Source organism: Dicentrarchus labrax, unplaced genomic scaffold (genome assembly GCF_905237075.1).
Source record: "Dicentrarchus labrax unplaced genomic scaffold, dlabrax2021, whole genome shotgun sequence".
Lineage (NCBI taxonomy): Eukaryota > Metazoa > Chordata > Actinopteri > Moronidae > Dicentrarchus > Dicentrarchus labrax.
Genome location: NW_026136704.1, coordinates 13,022,304 through 13,041,919, shown reverse-complemented (window position 1 = coordinate 13,041,919; position 19,616 = coordinate 13,022,304). Strand labels below are relative to the sequence as shown.

General features: G+C 40.5%; 1 protein-coding gene across 1 annotated transcript in view; it reads right to left on the bottom strand.

Annotated features, from left to right (window-relative positions):
* Positions 1–2,247: 2,247 nt before the first annotated feature.
* The window catches only part of clmpb (CXADR like membrane protein b), a 65,148-nt gene continuing 47,779 nt past the window's right edge, over positions 2,248–19,616 (bottom strand). The window contains exons 3-7 of the mRNA XM_051397727.1: positions 15,382–15,586; positions 12,376–12,543; positions 10,973–11,095; positions 10,334–10,475; positions 2,248–7,634 (exon numbers count right to left, since the gene is read on the bottom strand). Coding sequence (XP_051253687.1) covers positions 7,298–7,634; positions 10,334–10,475; positions 10,973–11,095; positions 12,376–12,543; positions 15,382–15,586 — 975 coding nt within the window. The 3' untranslated portion in view covers positions 2,248–7,297. The remainder of the gene's footprint in view (positions 7,635–10,333; positions 10,476–10,972; positions 11,096–12,375; positions 12,544–15,381; positions 15,587–19,616) is intronic.

Genomic DNA, 19,616 nt, shown 5'->3' with positions numbered 1-19,616 from the left:
AGACCAAGAGCAAAATACGATTTGGTATTAATTGGGCTACAAAGCTCGCTCAGAGCCAAAATATGTCTTATCTGTGTGATGACATATTTTTACCGCTTTTGTATTTGGGCTAATTAGAGTGTCCGTGCTAATTCATAATTGTGACACATCACGCTGTTAGATGATTTGCAACACCAATAGTGTGTTCTAAATAGGCACAAAAACAGCTAAATGTAGATTATTTCTATATAAAATGTAAATAACGCATATTATCTGTAACACTGGAGTGTTCTGATGGTCAAAGCCGTAACCAAATAACAACAAAGTCAGTGCAGCATATGCATGCATTGATAAGTGTGTGTGTGTGTGTGTGTGTGTGTGTGTGTGTGTGTGTGTGTGTGTGTGTGTGTGTGTGTGTGTGTGTGTGTGTGCGCGTGCGTGCATGTGGGCATGCTGGTGAGATGGGTTTATGACAGTGTCGTCACACATGGTTAATCATGTGGAACAATAGGCACAGAGGCATTGAACAGAGAGTGGAGAATTGTGATCTGGCCTTGAAAATTTGATCTTGCTTAGTATGGATGGTGTGTTTTTAAAAAATGTAAATTTAGCAAGGAGTCTGCAGCCAACTCCTTAACAAACAGATGCCAGAGAACACCCCGGTAATTGTATCAACCCCATGGCCGGTTCACGTGCATTTACTCAGAGCAGTATTTCCACTTGTTCAACCCACTTTTCTGACTTCTTGACTCTGTACCTTTTGTGTGCCTCCTTGAAACAGAGATAAAGTCACACCCCGTCTTTCTAACCAGGGCTGACACAGACACTCCATCTTTGCAGTTCAATACATTGTCAACATAAGAAGAACTTTTCAGAGGGAAGAGATGAATGTCGGTCAATAAGTGCCTGACAGGTCAGTAGATATCACTGACCTTGCTGCCACGGGTGTGAGTGTCACATTGAAAGGCTGGAGCTCAAGAGAGACTGGTGAGGAGGAAGAAGAAGAGACACCTGCCCAATTGCTGCATCCTGAGCCACCATGAGACCACATAATTGGATAGCTATAACAGCTGTTCACCCATATCTAAAATAAAATACCTTAAAGGCCCATTCTATTGGTGTTGTATGTTTAAGTGAATGGATGTATTAACTATGATAACTGTTCATTAGTGCTTACTGGGTGCATCTCCAGAAAACATTCTTCAGGCCCATGAATGACATGGAAGTGATAGATTATCTTCATGCGCCTCTTTCTTTTTACTTTTAAATGAATATAAAAGAAACAGAAGACAATAATTTAACAATACTAGAAGTCTGAGGCAGTACTCAGGTACAGCAGTGCTTTGTGCTAAATGCTTGCACTGTAGCAATGTTAACATGTATGGTATAATGTTTACCATTTGCTAATTAGCACTAAACATAATGTACAGCAGAAGCTGATGGGAATTTTTGTTGTTTTCCAAGTATCCATTATTAACGCATCAGACAAATTTAAATTTTAATCTCACCATCCTGAGGCGGAAATGTGTGTCTAATAATAATGTAATGAAAAAATGTAATTTCCCCCAACGGGGGTTAATAAGATAATTCTTCTTCTTCTTCTTCTTCTTCTTCTTCTTCTTCTTCTTCTTCTTCTTCTTCTTCTTCACATTGTAGATTTAGTAATTTACCATCACTGCATTACAATCACATTGTAATAAAACTTGATATAGAAATTGTGAGCAGGAATTGTTCTCTCCTTTTGCTCTGCCGATTGCACCCAAGGACGTTTCTATACTTGCGACTCACCTAACCAACCTGTTTGTTGCATAAATTAAAATATTCCTATTATGCTTTTTTAATAACAGCCATGTTTGCTTATTTTGGTTGCCTTCTGGGTTTGATTTTTCTGACAAGTAGGTCAACAATGTAATGCTTCTTGGCAGCCGTCAAATCTCAGATCAGTCAGCCAACTCACGTTGACTGAATTTGTTATTATGTGAATACGTATATACCGCACCTTACAGAATATGAAAGAAAGAGGCTCTGACCTTGTCCCTTCCCATCAACATCATACATACATACATACACACCAACATCAGCTCAGAAGAGATTGGGCAACAATAATAAATTCCTGAACCCAATGCAAAGGAAACGTTTACCACAATTGTAATTAAAAAATACATGTTTTACTCTTTCACTCACACTGTTTATGTTTCACTTAAATATATGGTTGTATACTCTCATTTTATATTTTCAAAATCCAAATAAAGATGCCACAAGACCAGGTAAGTTGTCATTGAATATTTTATTTGCAAATGAAAGAGTAATAACTCAAAAGTCGTAAAAATATACATTTTTTTTACTTGTGATATTTACATGGATTGTTTTCATCAAACAAACAAAAAAAAATTCTGTACTGTTTTACAAAACCAAAAGAGAAGCCACGGCAGAAAAAACAGATGAGATTAAAGAAAACAAAAGTGTCTTACATTTCCCTTTAGTAACGCCGCGCTGAGTGTCTCTCCCCCTGACATTGAAACAATGCAGTCAAGAGAAACAGCCAACCACACAGAACCCACACAGGCTGGTGATGAGCACAGCACACAAAAAAGTGCAAAGTACATGGATGATAAATTCAAAATAAAGAAGAAGACAAAAATAAAGCTTAATAAAATTTTCTGTGAATATATTTACAATTGTAGATTTTCTTTTTTTTTTTTTTTTTTTTTTTTTTACTATTTTTTGCCGAATACAGTTATGTTACATCAAAGCAAAGCATTCCCTTTCGTCTGCTCAATCTCCTATGACATGCAGGTACCTTTGCTTTCCTCTTGAGGTTGACTACAGCCCCACCCATCTCCTCTTTCATAAGCAATAATATCACATTCCCCAAACCACAAAATCTGAGCATTACTTTGCCCTGTTCGACAGTTTTAATCAGAAATAAAACTGCTTAATAGAACGTAAAACACTGTGGCTACATGAGGTTCATACTCCTATCATATAACGCAGGATAACCATGAATGGGTTCATGTTTACTGCACCTTTGAGTGTTGATAATAAGACAATATATAGTGCTGATGGTTACTGTTTTAAGAATGGTATTGGATGTGCTGCTAACACTTTGAGGTGTGTTAAGACTTTCCTCCTCCACTCTCCACTGAACTGACAAAAGCGCCTTAAAATTCATTTGTTGGAAAGAGCGCAAGTTTGTCAGGCCACAAAGCTGCACACATGAGAGGAGAGATGCAACGCGAGGGCTCATAAACTGGGGAATCTGCCACCTGAGACTTGCAGTTGCTGGAAAGCAAATCAAAAAGGTTGGAGGAATTTAACAGCTGGAAGACTTGCATCCCACCCTCCACCTCCATTGCTACTTTCATCTGTGGTGGAGGGAATTTCAATGGCAACGGCCTACAGCCCTGGCTCAATATCAATCCTGTTATACCTCTCCTGATTCCCAGTGCTACTCTTGCAGATTCCCATGAAAAAGTCGCATATGCTATCCAGATTATTAAAATGCATAGCAGTGTCTGTCTTTCTGAATGCATGTGCATGCATGTGTGTGTGTTATGTTACAGTAGCTGTTTTTGTATATCTGTGTGTGTGTGTGTGTGTGTGTATGTGTGTGTGTGTGTGTGTGTGTGTGTGTCCCCTGGGTGATGCAGTGTAGAGTGTCCCTTTCTGTGCTGCATTTAGAAACCTGGTTCCATCAGTCAGTCGTAATACCTCCAGACATTCGATCCATCAAATTGATTCTGAAGGAGCCGAAATAACAAGGATGGCTGTTTGGGCTTTTGTTTGTGCAAACTGTGTGTGCCTGTGTGTGCCTGTGTGTGTGTGTGTGTGTGTGTGTGTGTGTGTGTGTGTGTGTGTGTGTGCTCGTGTGTATGTGCAACTGTGACTGTGCATGAAGCACACACCCGTGTGGATCTGAATGTGCCACGTGTACCTGTTGATGTGTGTGTATATACAACTTTTACCTGTTTGTATTGAGTGTGTGTGTGTGTGTGCATGTGTGCGCCTTGAGATGCCATCAGTACACCCAGGGCCACGTGCATTCTATGTTAAGAGACAGCAAGAGCAGGGAGGGAGCAAACAAGTGGCCTCCAGAGCTGACAATAGTTATGAATTATGGACGTGCTTTGTCTCGAGACACCACCCCCACAAGCAAAAACATGACTGCTGTCTGTGAAGCCAAGTGCAATAGGCATATAAGTCAGTGAAAACTAAAATAAACACTGCCAGTCTGCAGTCATATCAATTTGGATAGAGGTTACTTTGCCTGACTGTTTCCCTCTCACTCATTGAATGGCTAACATGAGGATGTGTGGGTGTGGCCCAAGGGCTTATACTGAATTTACATGCACACACCCACACATACACACTCACACACATTCACAAACATGCACGGATGCATGCAAGCACGCACGCCCAGACACACAAACAAACAAACACACAAACCCACACACACACACACACACACACACAGTAGCTTCCCTGCTCAAATATGAACTGCTGTCTCTCGTTGAATATAAAAGGCATTTTTCTTATTATGTCCCTTACAGTTAAGTCACACGTGAAATCCCGCATGTGAAGTCAAACCACATGTGCTTCTCGGGCAGATGTTGTTTTACGAGTTTTTTCATCTTATGTGACCTATTTTTTACTGTAGTGAGAGAAAGTTTAGATTTATGAGTGATTTATAAGTGAAACAAGACTAAACAAGTCTCTAAATAGCAATAATAATTACGAGCTATAATATTAAATTGTTGGGCATACTGATAATTTGCTCTTAGAACCAACAGTGGAGCTTAAATTGTTAGGTTTGTCCTGAGAGTAAAGGCATTAAAATAAAAAACTGCTCATTTCCTTTGACGCATGCTTACAAAACTTCATGACAATCTGCCAATGGAACTATCTCGTGCACAAGTAGAAATTTTAGCTATATGGTGTGTCAGATTAAAGGTCAGGGTTGTGTGTTGACTATAAATACTCGTAGCAGATTTTATGGAAATTTGGCACTTTTTGAAATAGCTTGTCAGTGCCCAATATCTAGCCAAGAGGGAATGGTGGTTCTTAAGGTCACGGGGTCACTAAGAAATTATTCCCAGCTGATCGATAAAATCCATACAAAAACTCAAGAGAATCTGGCCAATAGTTAAAGTGAAGATATCTTGCTTTGGATTCAATTTAATCACTAATTTATTTTTTTGCCATTACATATGATAATATTTGTTTATAGGGGGCTTAACTTTTTTAACACAACATGTGTACAAAAGACACAAGGTTTAATTTCACTTTTGGGTCCCATTTGACTCTTTTGCAAGGGGTATATCTCCCCTCACATACCCTTATTTATTAAATTAAATGACATCATGTGCGTATATCTATCTGTATGTACAATATAAAACAAGACTGATTACAGAATGTACAGTACATTGTCCCATGGCATGGGATTGCTTTCTCACCATGGATAATTCACTCTGCTTGGTGCTCCCTAGGCTGCGTCTGTTATTACTAGGGCAAGTTTGTGAAGTTGTATCTCTCAGCATTTGCTACTGTTGACCCTCAAAGCTGGATGTGAACAGAGACTTAACCACTGGTGTGCTGAAGATAAGGACAAAGAAAGAAACCATCAAAGGGAAGAGGGATTGCAAAGGCACACTAGATAGGCTACTTGCCCTTTTTTCAGATACTTTCAATCAAACTGCACTGGGTCTGTAGGAGGATGCGACAACTGAGGATTGGCTTGCACAGCTCGACCAATAACCAAGCAGGACCCCGTGATTCAGCGAGACAGCAATCGAGTGCCACTCCATTGTTATGGATCCAGGGAGAGCACTGACAATGATACCATACACACCCTATACAATTTAAGTCTAGAATCATACTCCTCGCTCCCTTCATTCAGACATAGTAATTGTAAAATTGAACGTCAAGGTCATTTCTTTGTGCCGTAGCTCGAATATTGATTCCGCACCTTATAGGAAGCTGAAAATAATGGGATCCACCATCGTTGTACATCACACATTCATGGTGACAGATTTTGGTTTCAGTTCAGAAATGTAGCAGGTAAACAAAAGAGTAAAAAAGCAACAAATATAACCCATCCTAGGGATTGGTGGCACTTTTTAACATGGATGAATGGACACACGGCTGTCTGTCACCCTTTACAACCTGTTCAGAGAGAAGAGACACAGGAGAACAGAAACAAAATAAAATAAAAACAAGTCCAGCTGGTCTAATAGATGCTTAACCCCTATATTTAAAGTATTGACTCGCTATAGGCCTAATACATACTATTTAATAATTCAGGGAAGATATTCAGTACCAGAAAAGGATGTCCATAGATGTAGAGAGGATGTGGGAGGGGAGGGGGTAACAACTCCATTGATTCGACTCCACTGTCAATGCAACATCCTTGTACCTGAAGTTTCCCCTGCTGATTGGTAAAGCAGATGAGCTGTTTGTGAGTCAGCCGAGTTACTCTCAGGACCGCTGTGGTTTCTCACGGGTCCGTTATGAGAGCACGAAAGACCGAGAGCACTGAGGCAGATGATGCACACGCAGCGCACTGTGTCTGTCCACATGGATGGGCACAATCGGGCCCAGCCCACAGGGAGACAAAGGGGTTTGTGGTTTCAGAGCAGGTGCTGGGAGCAGCTAGTTGGAGGTGCAGGGTGACATGAATCAGAGAATCACCCCACATGCCCCGCCACCCTCTCCCAGAAAAAAGAAAAAATCAGTAGCTGTCTTTCAGCTGTCAGTACTTTCTTCCTCCTTGTTTCCACCCCGCTTGTATCCATCTCCTATTTGTTGACAACCCAAGCACAACAGCTGTATGACTCCATTGGTACTTGACTCAGAGTTCTACTTCATTATCCAGCCTTTCCCTGTTTTCCCCTCTTTTTCTCCACTGCATGCCTAATTCTTTGATTTGATAAATAAATAAAAGTGCTACTAGGGGGCTCCTTCCACCTCACTGCACATGGTGCTTCCCTATGCCTCAGAAAAGCCAAAAGAAGGAACTCAGAAAATAAGTTCTGCCTTTAGCAATGAGACACAAACAGTGTTGCATCTCGGGTCTTGTTTTTTCTTTTGTTTTGTTGTTTTATGTAATTCAGTAGGGGGCAAGCATGTCTTATTCTCCCTTTTTATGTATGCATTCATTAAAAGTACTTTTGGACTTATAGTATTGATTCTTTTAATTACATCCTTTTAACTAGTTGCATTTCTTTGTTTATGGAAGAGTCTTAGTCTTTTGGAGGGGGCTAAGGGGTTTGGGCAAGGATGGGAGTCTCACATGGCTGAAGGAAGGGGTTGGCTTTCAGTCCTACACAGTCTGAAAGGCCTTGGTCTGGGCAGGGACCATGAGGGTTGGGGGTGTGGGCCCAGAGATGTTCCTGGAGTTGTATTTGGGAGTTGCAGGGGGCTCGGGGGTCTTGGGGGGCACCACTGTGGTGTAGGCTGGAGGGGACTGGGGGAAGCCTGGAGGCTGTCCATTTTCCTTGAGAGCTGCTACGGCAGGTGGGCGGGGGCGGTGACCACGCTGGGCGCTGTTGTGCACCATGGACTGGGTGGAGGAGGCACCGGAGCGTGAGCTGCCGGAACGGGACGAGGACAGGGAGTTGGGCTTCACTAGCTTGGCCTTGGGAGCTTCGGCATCCTCCCTGTGGTTAGAAAGACACACACACAGAGCAAACAATGATGACAAAGGTCCATTTATTTAATTGTACTTCCATAAGTACAACTGATATACACACACTCACATACAATGAACCACAAAACAGCACAACACAGTGCTATTCCCTGACACTATTCTGAGACTCTATTCACATGAGACTTGTATTAAGTGGGGACCTCATGTAATTCATGAGATACCCCCCAGCCCCTGAGTTTTGTGAAACACATTTGCATGGAAAAATGAAATCTGCTGAAATCGCTAGTTCCCCAGATACAACTGTTGAAGGAAAAAAGAAAGTTTTGCTGCGAAAACTTTATGATTTTACATAAGGAGGATAGAAAAATATACAAAATAGCACAGAAGAATAGAAACTGCACTGCAAAAACAACTTAAAATTGACAGTGAAATTAATCACCCAAACTAAGTTAATTTGTACTGTGATTGTTACTTGGATGGTATTGAAATAGCAGAGGATCTTTGCAGTTATTATAAATCACTGTCACCAGGTCACAAGAATGTGTGGGTTGTGAAGTCACCAGGTAATATCATCGCATCGATATGAGACTTATGATTCTCTACATAAAGTCAGAAATAGAAACCTCTCATCTGTGCACTGTTGGCTATGTGATAACTTCGTAGACACACTGGAGAAGGTTCTATAACTCTTGAAAGAAAAAACTGAAACTAAATCCATACCCAGGAGATGTGCGTCACTAAAGCTGCTGTTGTCTGCTTGAGCACATTAGTGGAATGGCTCAGACTCTTAACATGGTATAAAAACAGAAAACACTTCATCACATCTACATTATTTACTTGAAGCTGTCCCTCAACAATGCTACATTACATTATTCATTGTTACATCAGTAAATATGCACCTACACCAACTCCAGCCTGTCACCAAAAAAAGTCGCTTTTACAAGTGTCATTAATGGACCACAGGATCCACCAATGCTCTCAGGCTTTAGAGTGAGGAATGAACATGAGTGTGATCCCTCAGCTCTGATGCCACACACACACACACACACACACACACACACACACACACACACGAACACACACACTCAGAGAAATACCAGGGAGGTGTGAAAAGAAGGCTTTTTAAAGATAATCAATGAACACTTGACCTTGTGGTTGTTTTTATGTTTAGCACACACACACACACACACACACACACACACACACACACACACACACACACACACACACAAACACAAACATAGTCGGGCAGACAGGAAGACAGCAAACACATCCAAGCATGGCTGTTGTTGTGTCAGTTAGCATTTGACTTGCCGACTGTAGCTGTGGTTCAGAACGGTTTTGGTTCGGCTGTCGCTCAAAACAAGCCTGTGTTCTGCTGAACTGCAGCTAAACCAGATGTTCTATGAACTCAACTTATATGATTCGATCCAGAGCCGTAATATGGCTCTGATTCAACCTGACATGTGTTTCAGAGGCATGATGGATGCCACATATTAATAATCTGTGCTGCAAATTCAACTCCATGATCCCCCAGCCATTTGGCTAACTTTTTAAAAAAGTATTTGAAAAGAAATTGCTAAGCTGAGTCTAAAAACATTATTGCATGGAGCAACATATATTTAAGGTAACAGTATAATACTGTATAGGCTTAGGACATTTAATTGTGGTGAATATCAATTATTAATAACCTACCTAATAACCTATTACAAATGTATATCTCATTTTCAAGCAGTGAGTTATAAAATACTTGAAACTTTCACTGTTTAAAGCTCCAATGTGTATCATTTAAGAGGATATATTGTCAGAGATGTAATATAATATTCATAGGTGTGTTTTAGTTTGTTTGTTATTGTATTAGTGAATAATCTCCTTTAAAAACACAATTGTTATGTTTTTGTTATCTTAGAATGAGCCATTTCTATCTACAGAGGGAACAGGTCCTCATTTTTCTACAGTGGCCCAGAATGGACAAACCATACACCGGCTCTAGAAAAACGGCAGTAGTATTCCCAAAAGAGAAGGACCAGCATAAAAAAACATAAAATCTGGACCTAAAGCTTAGGTTAATTGTAACATTTTACTTTTTCATTGGTCTGCATTTGTTTTTTGTGGCTCACATGCCAACTTTGCATAAGGTATGTATATCATATCTCCTACTAAGCTTGAGATCATACTTGTGGGAGGTACGTCTCCAGGTGTACCACCCCCGGCCCCAGGTGGCTGTAGCAGGCTATATTTGAATTGTTGTGAGGAATCATTCTGTTTCATTATACCCCACAAGCCTCTGTCCCTCTCCCCTGAGCTACTTGGTCTTTGCCTGAGATATTACATCAACTAATAACACATGGTTGTTGGAAATTTTGTCAGATAACCAAAAAATCCAACATGATCATGGCAGATATGATACATTTTCAAAGCATTTAACTGTACAATATTACACTAGTTTCGTACTCAGAGTAGTAAAGTTCATCTACAGAACAAACCTAGTGGCAGGTGGTTTCTGCAAGACAGCAACGGGTACATTTAAAAGGGTTAAGTGCAGGTAAACTAACAGAGCAACAGAAAAAAGAGAGAAAAACATCTATCTGCACTTATAGTCCCATACATCCACACAATTTTAGCATTATATCATGCATTTTATCTAGTAAAATAACACAAAAAGGCTAAAAAGTGAACCAGTCCCAGAAGAAAAGAGGATGAGTAAACCTGATCTCATTTGGGGTCTCCTCCTCCTCGTACTTCTTCTTCTCTTTCTTCCGGAAGACGAGCCAGATGATTAATATGACAATGAGGACACCCAGGGATATTCCCACCACTGCACCTGCTACCATACCTACATCCCTCACATCTGTGAAGAGAAAAGAGGAAGTGATGAGTGATGAGAGCTAGAGTCACTTACTGTCACATATTAGTTTTCATTCTTAATCTTAAATTAACAAATACTTATGGTCCATTTACTGGAAATACTTCCAAAACTCCCTACATTTGTGCCACAGAGGGCCAAATTTAATTTAACACCAAATCTATCAAACTGCTGAGCTCCTAGATGTGTCATTTTCTTTACACATGACCCCAACTGTCCTGGGCCTCTCAGGAAATGTATTAGTGTGACAGTGAAACACAACTGTTGAAGCATAGGTGGTGACCAGTAGCCACCAGTTTAAGTTTAGTGCAGTCCCTGTGGTGTTAGAGCACTGGGTGAGAATGGGGAGGCAGATGGAAAGGCAGGGAGGGGAATAAATGTATTTCCAGCTGCAGCTTGAAACAATAACCATCAATCAGCATGGCAGTTCGGTGCAAAATGATTGTTGCGAGGGCGACGCTGCCTTCCCTCCCAAAACTCACGCTGCATTGTGACTTCAATGGTGCAGTTTTCCTCTCCCACGTCATTGCTGGCTGTGCACCTGTAGACACCTGTGCTGTCCATGGTGAGATTCCTCAGGGTCACAATCTCTGGGTTCTTGAGATCTGGGGGATTATAACAGTAGTTAGTTTTTGCAAATAACTCTTTGGAAAAAGACAGGAGAGACAGCTGGATGTATATCCTGGCTGAAGAAGGAGAGAGAGGCAGAAGAAGGAAGGGTGGGGGGGATAGACATTGATGGAGTGTTTATTTAAGAACGGGGCCCATCGCACTGAGGACAACTTGAGGAGAGTAGCAGGAGCGTGTCTGAGAGAGCGATGGAGCCCCACAGCCCCATGGGATATTTAGTCATCCTCACCAATGACAACCATGTGATATTACCTTTCACCAGACCCATAAATAATGGCTGCTGACGCTGTGTGTTATCGTCCAATGAAAACTAATTAGACTGAACAGGTGTTGTTTGGTGGAGGTCATTAATTTGAAGGTTTTTGTCTGGGCACGTGCCATCACGGATGCCAGTCGAACACCGAAGAGAAAACTGAGATGGAGAAGTTTGCATCCCAGGGGTGTTTATGCCGGTTTAGAGAATACACAGTAGGGAGGATTGCCTTACCATTAGCTTTTCTGCTATAAACTGTCTCTGTTACTATTTAGAGGAAGATATGTCTGGTTATGATCCAAGAGGAATGCCAAAATCCACACGTGAATGAAGTCTGCCTCAGGGCGACTACTGAGCCAAGGTTTTTTTTTGGTACAGAATGTAGTGGGAGCTGCCAATCCAGTTCTGTGTATTACATTTGATTTTCTTCACTTTACACACAATCCATGAAAACACTCACACAGACTTCATGCATGCAGGTATAATTCCCTTGAGCCAGGCTGACATTTCAACGTCACAGACATCTTCATCAGATCACAGAATCGGGCCCGATCCTTGTGTTTATATAACTCATCCCAACTGAGTACAACTAGAAATCACAGGGCCGCGTTCTGTTTGATTTATGCATAATGTGATCTTTAGCTGTAGATGGTAGTAGTGGTACTGGTCTAAAGATAAGAAAGGCCTGCAGAATTAGTGGCCTAATTGGGACAATCTGAGCCCACCTAAGTGCTCTTTAGTAAAGCCATGTAACTGTTAATTAATCCGGAGAATCAACTCAGAGAGCCAGCAGGAGAATATAGTCGCACTGGTCAGTGTTTGCAAATATATGAGTGTGAAGGGAGGAGGTGAAGGAAAGGCGGCGTGCTCAGCAAAACACTTCCTCAGATAAATGTGGCCTATAAAAATCACTGATATGAAAATTTATCTTCCTAGCATTTCTCTGCAGATGGCTTGAACGATGAATCAGCATGTAAGTGGAGTGCCAATTATCTTCCTTACCTATCAGTGCCAGGTTTGGCAATTTGCCCAGACTCTTGCCTTTGTCCAGCACTCGCTCCCACTTGTAGTTGATGGGATCAGAACCATCGCTGGACTTACAGCTCAGCTTCACATCACTGCCCTCAAGGAGTTTGCCATCCATCCAGCACCTCGGCTTGGAAGGTTTGACTGTAAGAACACATTGGAAGCAGATACATTTTAATACAAATGTGCACCAAACAAGCATACTTTTTTTCTTTAACATATTGGCACAGGTACAATTCTAATTCTTGAGTTTTGGATTCGGTTTCAACCATTGAGATGATGCATTTTTACCTATTATGATTTAGTAACAGAGCAAGGTAATACAACAATTGAACCAAAGTAAGGCAGAACAGTAAATATTCTATGGGTCTTACATGTACTATATCAGTAATATATTAAGTTTCTAGTATTTAGTGTAAATTAAAAATAAAAACAATTTAGCAAATATGTTCATCTAACATGAACTTCAGCTAATTATTTAATTTTGGGATATGATTTGTAGGACATTTCCTAATTAAAACTGTTACTGCTCTTTTAAAATAGAGCTTAAATGCTCACACAAATATTCTATGAGTTTATAAAATCCATCTTCCATGCACTGTCTATGGATAGGTCAGTGATGACATTATTATTCTCTAGCGGTCTAAAATTAGCTGAACTACAGTTAACAATGGATTTTCTCTTTAAATAGAAAATGCACTGAAGCACGAGTTACTCCATAATGTAAGAGCAAGTGAAACAGAGGTGCGTCAACTCAGAATAAAACACTACATAAAATAAAGAGCGAGTGAGATGAAAGTGAGATAATAACACCAATGGCTTGTTAAGTTCCATAAAGTTGAAATGCTCAACATACTGTATAAACTTTATTCGACATTGTCTATCTATATCCATTACTTGTGTCATTTACAATATTTAATAAGGTGAATCTAGCATGTCATCACGGTAAGTTCTCAGAGCTCAAACAATAAAAACTAGATTAGAAAGAATAAAAACTAGTCCCATAGGGAATGGATCAATGTGACCCCAAAGCTGGTGGCTGTGAACGCTTGTGGTAATATGTTCTCCACAGGTCAAAGGTTTTGGTCATAGTCCAGTAGCTGGAGGCACAGTACAGTATAGCAGTTGCCTGCTGAGCCCTGTACAGCTACACTGTTTAGATACACACTGAGAGGCACTGCAAAGCTTTCAAAGCAGGAAAATAGCACACCGTTTTCTCCCTCCCAAGAGACATATTTTTAGATCAGTGGTGAGCTAAATTTAAACATCTATTTTGTATTTTTTTACACTGTCATATTAGTGATGTTGGCTTTTGTGTACTTGGCTGTTGCTGCTTGTCAGCAAAGTTGCAGTATTAAGTACTCTGTAGTGCTGAAATGTAGTGAGTTAGAGATAGCACGTACATAAAGCCAGATAGCTTATGTGTATCTCTCCCTTTATTCCCCTAACCATTCTCCATCCTGTCCCTGTCCGTCTGTCCATCTCGCAGCTCTGTCAGGGTCAGTTAAGCCTTACTGCAGCAGGGGCAGTTGGACAGCATAAACTCAGACAAACACACCTATATTTGCCCATACACACACACACACACACACACACACACACACACACACACACACACACACACACACACACACACACACACACACACACACACACACACACACACACACACACACACACACACACACACACACACACACACACACACAAATACAACACATTCACACCCAAACACACACAAAGTCAAAAATCTGCACATGCAAATCCACACACTCTGTAACAGGAACAGTGCAGGAATCCAGACATTACAATGCAAGCTTGCACATGAACACATACACAACCATTGGAGGCACGCAAAAACCTTGGTGTGCACACAAATACATACACTCACACACTGTCTCATGCCAAGCCAGCTACCAGTTCGGCTGCCAAGCTATTATCTTAGCATGGGGAGCGAGAGAAAAATGCAAATGTTCGTCTCTCTCAAAATCGAAAGTGTCACCGCAAAGCTGAGGGCAATTTGTAAAAATCGAGGCACTAACTCACTGAAATGTCTTTATGGAAGAGAGAGGAGAGCGGGAGGGAGAGGATTAACAGACTGTTCCATTAGAAAACCAATAACCGCGGGTTGAACTAATCTCCCATGATGTTTTAATAAATCGGCTGCTTTTCTGACATTGAGAACGATCTTGCTCCTCCCGCTGGACTTTGTGGCTGGCTTTTGTGGTACAGACGCTCCCCTTTTGCTGTCTGTCCTTCAGAGTTGTTTAGCTTTTTGAGATATTGCAGTCAGAGACACTTATAACCACTGAGCTAGTTGCTAAGCCATTTATAACCATCTGTATATTGAGCAAATGAGGAAAACAAAAACAATGGAAAAGAAGAAGGGGGTAAAATCTACAATTATGACTTTGCTGTGGCTTATGAGGCCAAACAGGCTTTTCTATAGTTGTGAGAGCTAAGACATGACTTGTGCAAATTATTTCCCTAAGTAGATTATCAGTTAGATTGATGACAGCTGACTTTTGTCAATGACATTTTCAACTATTAAATTTCATTACTGAATTTCCCTCAAACTTAAACCGGGGTCTGTTTACTCACAGATCTCATAGAGGAGATAAATGTATTAGCCATAAAGAATTCAACTTGACGCTGTCCATGTAATCCTAACATAATCAATCAGTTCTATGCTCTTCCAGACCCAGCTGTATGTTTCTGGTCTCACCTCATCAACAAACCAATCCAAACGAACCCAAACAGCACGAGCAAAATCAAATCACACTGTCTGAATCAAATTGAATCATTAGATCAGTCAGCATGACGGAGGAAATGTGCCAGGCTAATGATCCAGTGATTAGGTCTGTGTGTGTGTATGTGTACAAATGGGTTTGGGTCTCTTCACGACCTGATGGCATGTGTGCGGACGTGCAACCGGAGTGTATGTGTGTGTGTGTGTATTACAATGTGTCTGACAACACTCACCCAACACAATGAGGTTGACCTGGCTCCAGTGGTACTTTCCCCCAGTCTTGACTTTACAGTAGTATTCCCCGGAGTCGGTCAGCAGCAGGTCACTGATCAGCAGGGAGGCGTCTCCACCCAGGTACTCCCCGGCAAAGGACAGGCGGCTGGCCTCACTGCCCGTCGCCTCATTGGTGTACACCTGGCCCCCAAAGAAGGTAATGATCTAAATATATGAAGAGAGGAAAATCAGAGGATTATTTTAACATTGTTTATTGTATTCTACTCAGGCCTTGAGAGAGAGAGACTGTTTGCAGCATCTGTCCTTCTGTAGTGTTTTAGAGTATAAATCTTAAATATCAAACTCTCTTGTGTGACAGGCTCGTAACGCCTCCTTCTATATCACAGAGGGCTAGATCAAATCACAGCTGTCCCACAGCCATCTCAATTTTTCAATTCCAAAAACAACACGTTTGGTTAACTTAATTTTCATATCCCAACAGTAATACCCTTGATATATTTGACTGGTAGCCTGCCATTAACATTTAAAATTACATAATTCTAATGATGGTGTATGTACAGCTCAGGCATATCCATAGTCCCTCACTGGGTGCGCAGTGAGAAAAACAATACCAGAACTCTTGGGTAACATTGTTAACAATCACTTTTTAATTAACACTTGGGAAATAATATTTTACAAATGAATGCATTTGCTGGAATGCCAGTATCCTGCCAGTGTTCATTTAGCTGATTATCTGTGAGCACTGTTATCTGCTTATGCTCTTTCTACAAGCGGAGCTGTCAAATTGGCCAAATAAAAATCTATTCTGGTACTGAGATAAAAGATTAAAATGCCAGCAGTGGCACTGATGTGATGTCAGCACTCAGAGAAACAAATGTCTCACACCCGACATTGTCCAAAGTACTTAGTAAATACATAGTACTAAACATGTATGTTCAGAAAAGAAATGTGTTGTTGCATTGATGTTTTTACTATTATTTTTTGAAAATCTAAAATTTGAAAATCAGGTCATTTGTCATGGTTTTCTTTGTTGTTGTCAGATCTAACAGTACCACAATGTTACTCTTTTAAAGCACTTACTCTTGAACTGTGAGGTTATGCAAATCAGTAAAGGCATTAAAGGTTCAATTTATTCAGCTAATCACCTTCACCAAATAAACCAAATTATTATTTTATTTTATGATGTGATACTATTATTAGCTTATAATTAGTTACAAACTTTTTGTAGCATGGTCAGTTTGGCATTAACGCCATAACTCTTGAGAGCATTGTGCTACTGTCAGTGTATAGTGCTTGCTCCATTAAAAAAATGTGCATGTGTATATATTAGCATGTTGGCGAGCTGGGTAGTGCCATGAACAATGAACAGCTACCCATTGTGTTAATATAAAGAGTCAATTACAAGGCCTGGCTAAGTCAGTAGCATTGCATTAGTCATTTTCAGAAAAATAATAAACACGCCTAATGGGGTGTTCTTCAGAACACTATGAATTGATATCTTATATAATATTAACAGTAGGGACACTGTTAATATGCAGTCAAGTTTGTGCATGTTAGGTACAAACGTACACACGTGTATACAAACATCTGCATGTAAATTAGGCTAGTGCAGAGAAAGAAGTTTGTGTTTGCGATTGACACATTTGTTCTTTTTTCCTTTTACTTTTAGCAAATGTTTCTTAGACGTTTCCAAAGACTGGGTCTTCAAAGGAAACATCTGATGTTTTGAAATTTCATGGTACACATCGAACATCTGTAAACCTGTACTGGATAGCTTTGATTTTCTCTTCTCTGCCTGTTTATGTCATTGCTTTTCTATCCCCTCTTTGTTTCTCTTTGCCCCTCTCTCTCTCTCTCTCTCTTTCTCTCTCTCCATCCACACACACAAACACAAACAAACACAGCTGTCACAGTGGCCTATTACTCAGGGCAAGTGAGAGCCTGCAGATGGGGACTGCTAAATGCCGGTGCCACAGCACATCATTGCCTAAGAAACAGGGGCACCTGCTGTGATCACAGGTGACGACTGGCCATTTACACACACACATGCACAGACCTAAACACACAAGCAAACATGTAGAGTACAAGCACGCTGTGAACGCAAACATACATTACTGTGCCACAGGCTTCTACAGGCACAAAGCGACGCGGCCCTGGCACCTAGTGGGACATATTTTTAAAAGCATTTGCCTCTGGACACACTTGTGCTGCCTTCATGAACTCTGGGCGTGTATTACTCGCATATACATGAGTATGGACTACACTACATGTGTATGTGTATTTATGCTCCTGGTTATGTGTGGTGTACCCTAAACACATGCTTATAAGACCGATAGGAAGATAGTGAAAGTGCTGGTGAGCGTGATCAATTTAAGAAGAATTTAGTAAAATGTCCACAGGCTGTTAGCATATTTTGCAATTAAAATGAGGCGGTTTATTTATTCAGTAAAAATTGAAAATACTGTATGCAGACATGGAGTGTCCCTGCCTTCTCTAGCTCTTTTAATGAACAAGAAGTCACTGGATTAAACATTTGGTTCACGGGTATACTTACAACAATATAGCCTACTGTTTTAAATTTAATTTTTGTTGACTTGCAAGGTTACCTGATAGATAGTCAAGAAGGGACTGTTGAGGATTATTTGGACCAGATTACACACTGAGTATCAACAATCAATTTATTTTCTGTTTCCATAATATAACCTGGATATAGAAGAGGATATACAGAGGAAAAACAGACACTCCATTTTCTCACTAGACTATTAATGAATATTAATCAGCTAAGTCGGTTGCAATTGTCCTGGTAATAAATGACAATAAAGTATATTCAGAATTGTGTGCTGGAAGGGCAGCAATTTTGCATTTTCTTGTATTAAAAATCGCCAGCATAGAGTAAACCCTATTACCACACTGCTGCTGGTGTATTCTGCAAGAAAGAACGATCATTTATGCGAAATTTCCAGCATTTAAGCGGCTTACTTTCATTGTTTTCCATTTTTTGGAAAATGACACCCTTCCAGGTCTACACCACAACTGTCACTACAGTAATACATAATGTTTTGTTTAACTGCACTTTTTCGGGTCAGGACAGTGAAAACCAGACAGCCAGTCTTTTATGACAATATAAATGAACTTTGGTGCCACTCTCATGCCCTGTCTCCAGACCCTCTGTGTCCTTAACACATGTAGCCTGTACATATGCTAACAGAGGCTAAATGTTGACAAGATGCTCTTTCCCTCTCAACACGGCCCTCTAGCAGAACAAAAGAATGATTTATTCATTCAGCTACAGGCGCAGTCTCTTTCCTAATCAAATTTTCAGACGTTTGATTTTAATTAATGGCGCCTTCAATGTTATCTTCCCGTTAAATATTCATTGCAATGTGGCAGCCGCCCTCTGAATCATCAAAGCGTAAGACACTTGTTTTCCCCTTTCCTGGCCCCTCTGTTTCCCCTCCACACACACTTTTTTCTTTTCTTTCTCACAGTGTTACGCTCCTCTGTGCTAACCAACACATCAGCGAATGAACAAACGTCTTCCAAAGAGAAAGGAAATCTCTTTCTTCCGACAGAAGGCTGGCGAGAGTATACGCTCTGTCTGTTATCAGATACTACGTTCAATTTGGGTGAAGAAAGGCAATGATTCAAAACCAGTGAAACGATACCAAAATGTCACGGCTGTGAGACACAAAACCAAGTTAAGGTTGAAGTTAAATACTTTCAGCCAGGTGATGCTTCACCTAGGACAGAAAAAATGTGTTGCTGTTTAAGGCTGGAGGATATGATGAAGCGTAGAATCAGCTGCCATCTATTGATTTCATAATTTCTAGACTTCAGGTGGACACAAAGCAAAGGAAACCCTAAAATATCCCCAAATTTCACTGTAAGTGGGAAATGTAATAACATAAATAATGGATATGGAAGTAAAGGTTTTCATCTGACTTTGTTTTTAAGATAAAAGCTAATTCATCCTTACATAGTAGCCTATTTAAATTATAATAGAGTATGTAACAGATGCTTAATATGCTCAGACGCCAGTCAGTCCGATGATGTGAAGCCTTGAAAACCTTTAGGTCACAAGTACAATAACTTGCAAAGAAAGCAGGAGCACTTTAGAGTGACTGACATGCAGTGCAGACTGTTTTTAATATTTGGAAACAGTGTGCCTCCCTTAGAGCCTTAGAGTTTTTCGTGTTGTTCGTACAGTTGGATGTTTGAGCTTCCCTGTGCAGAA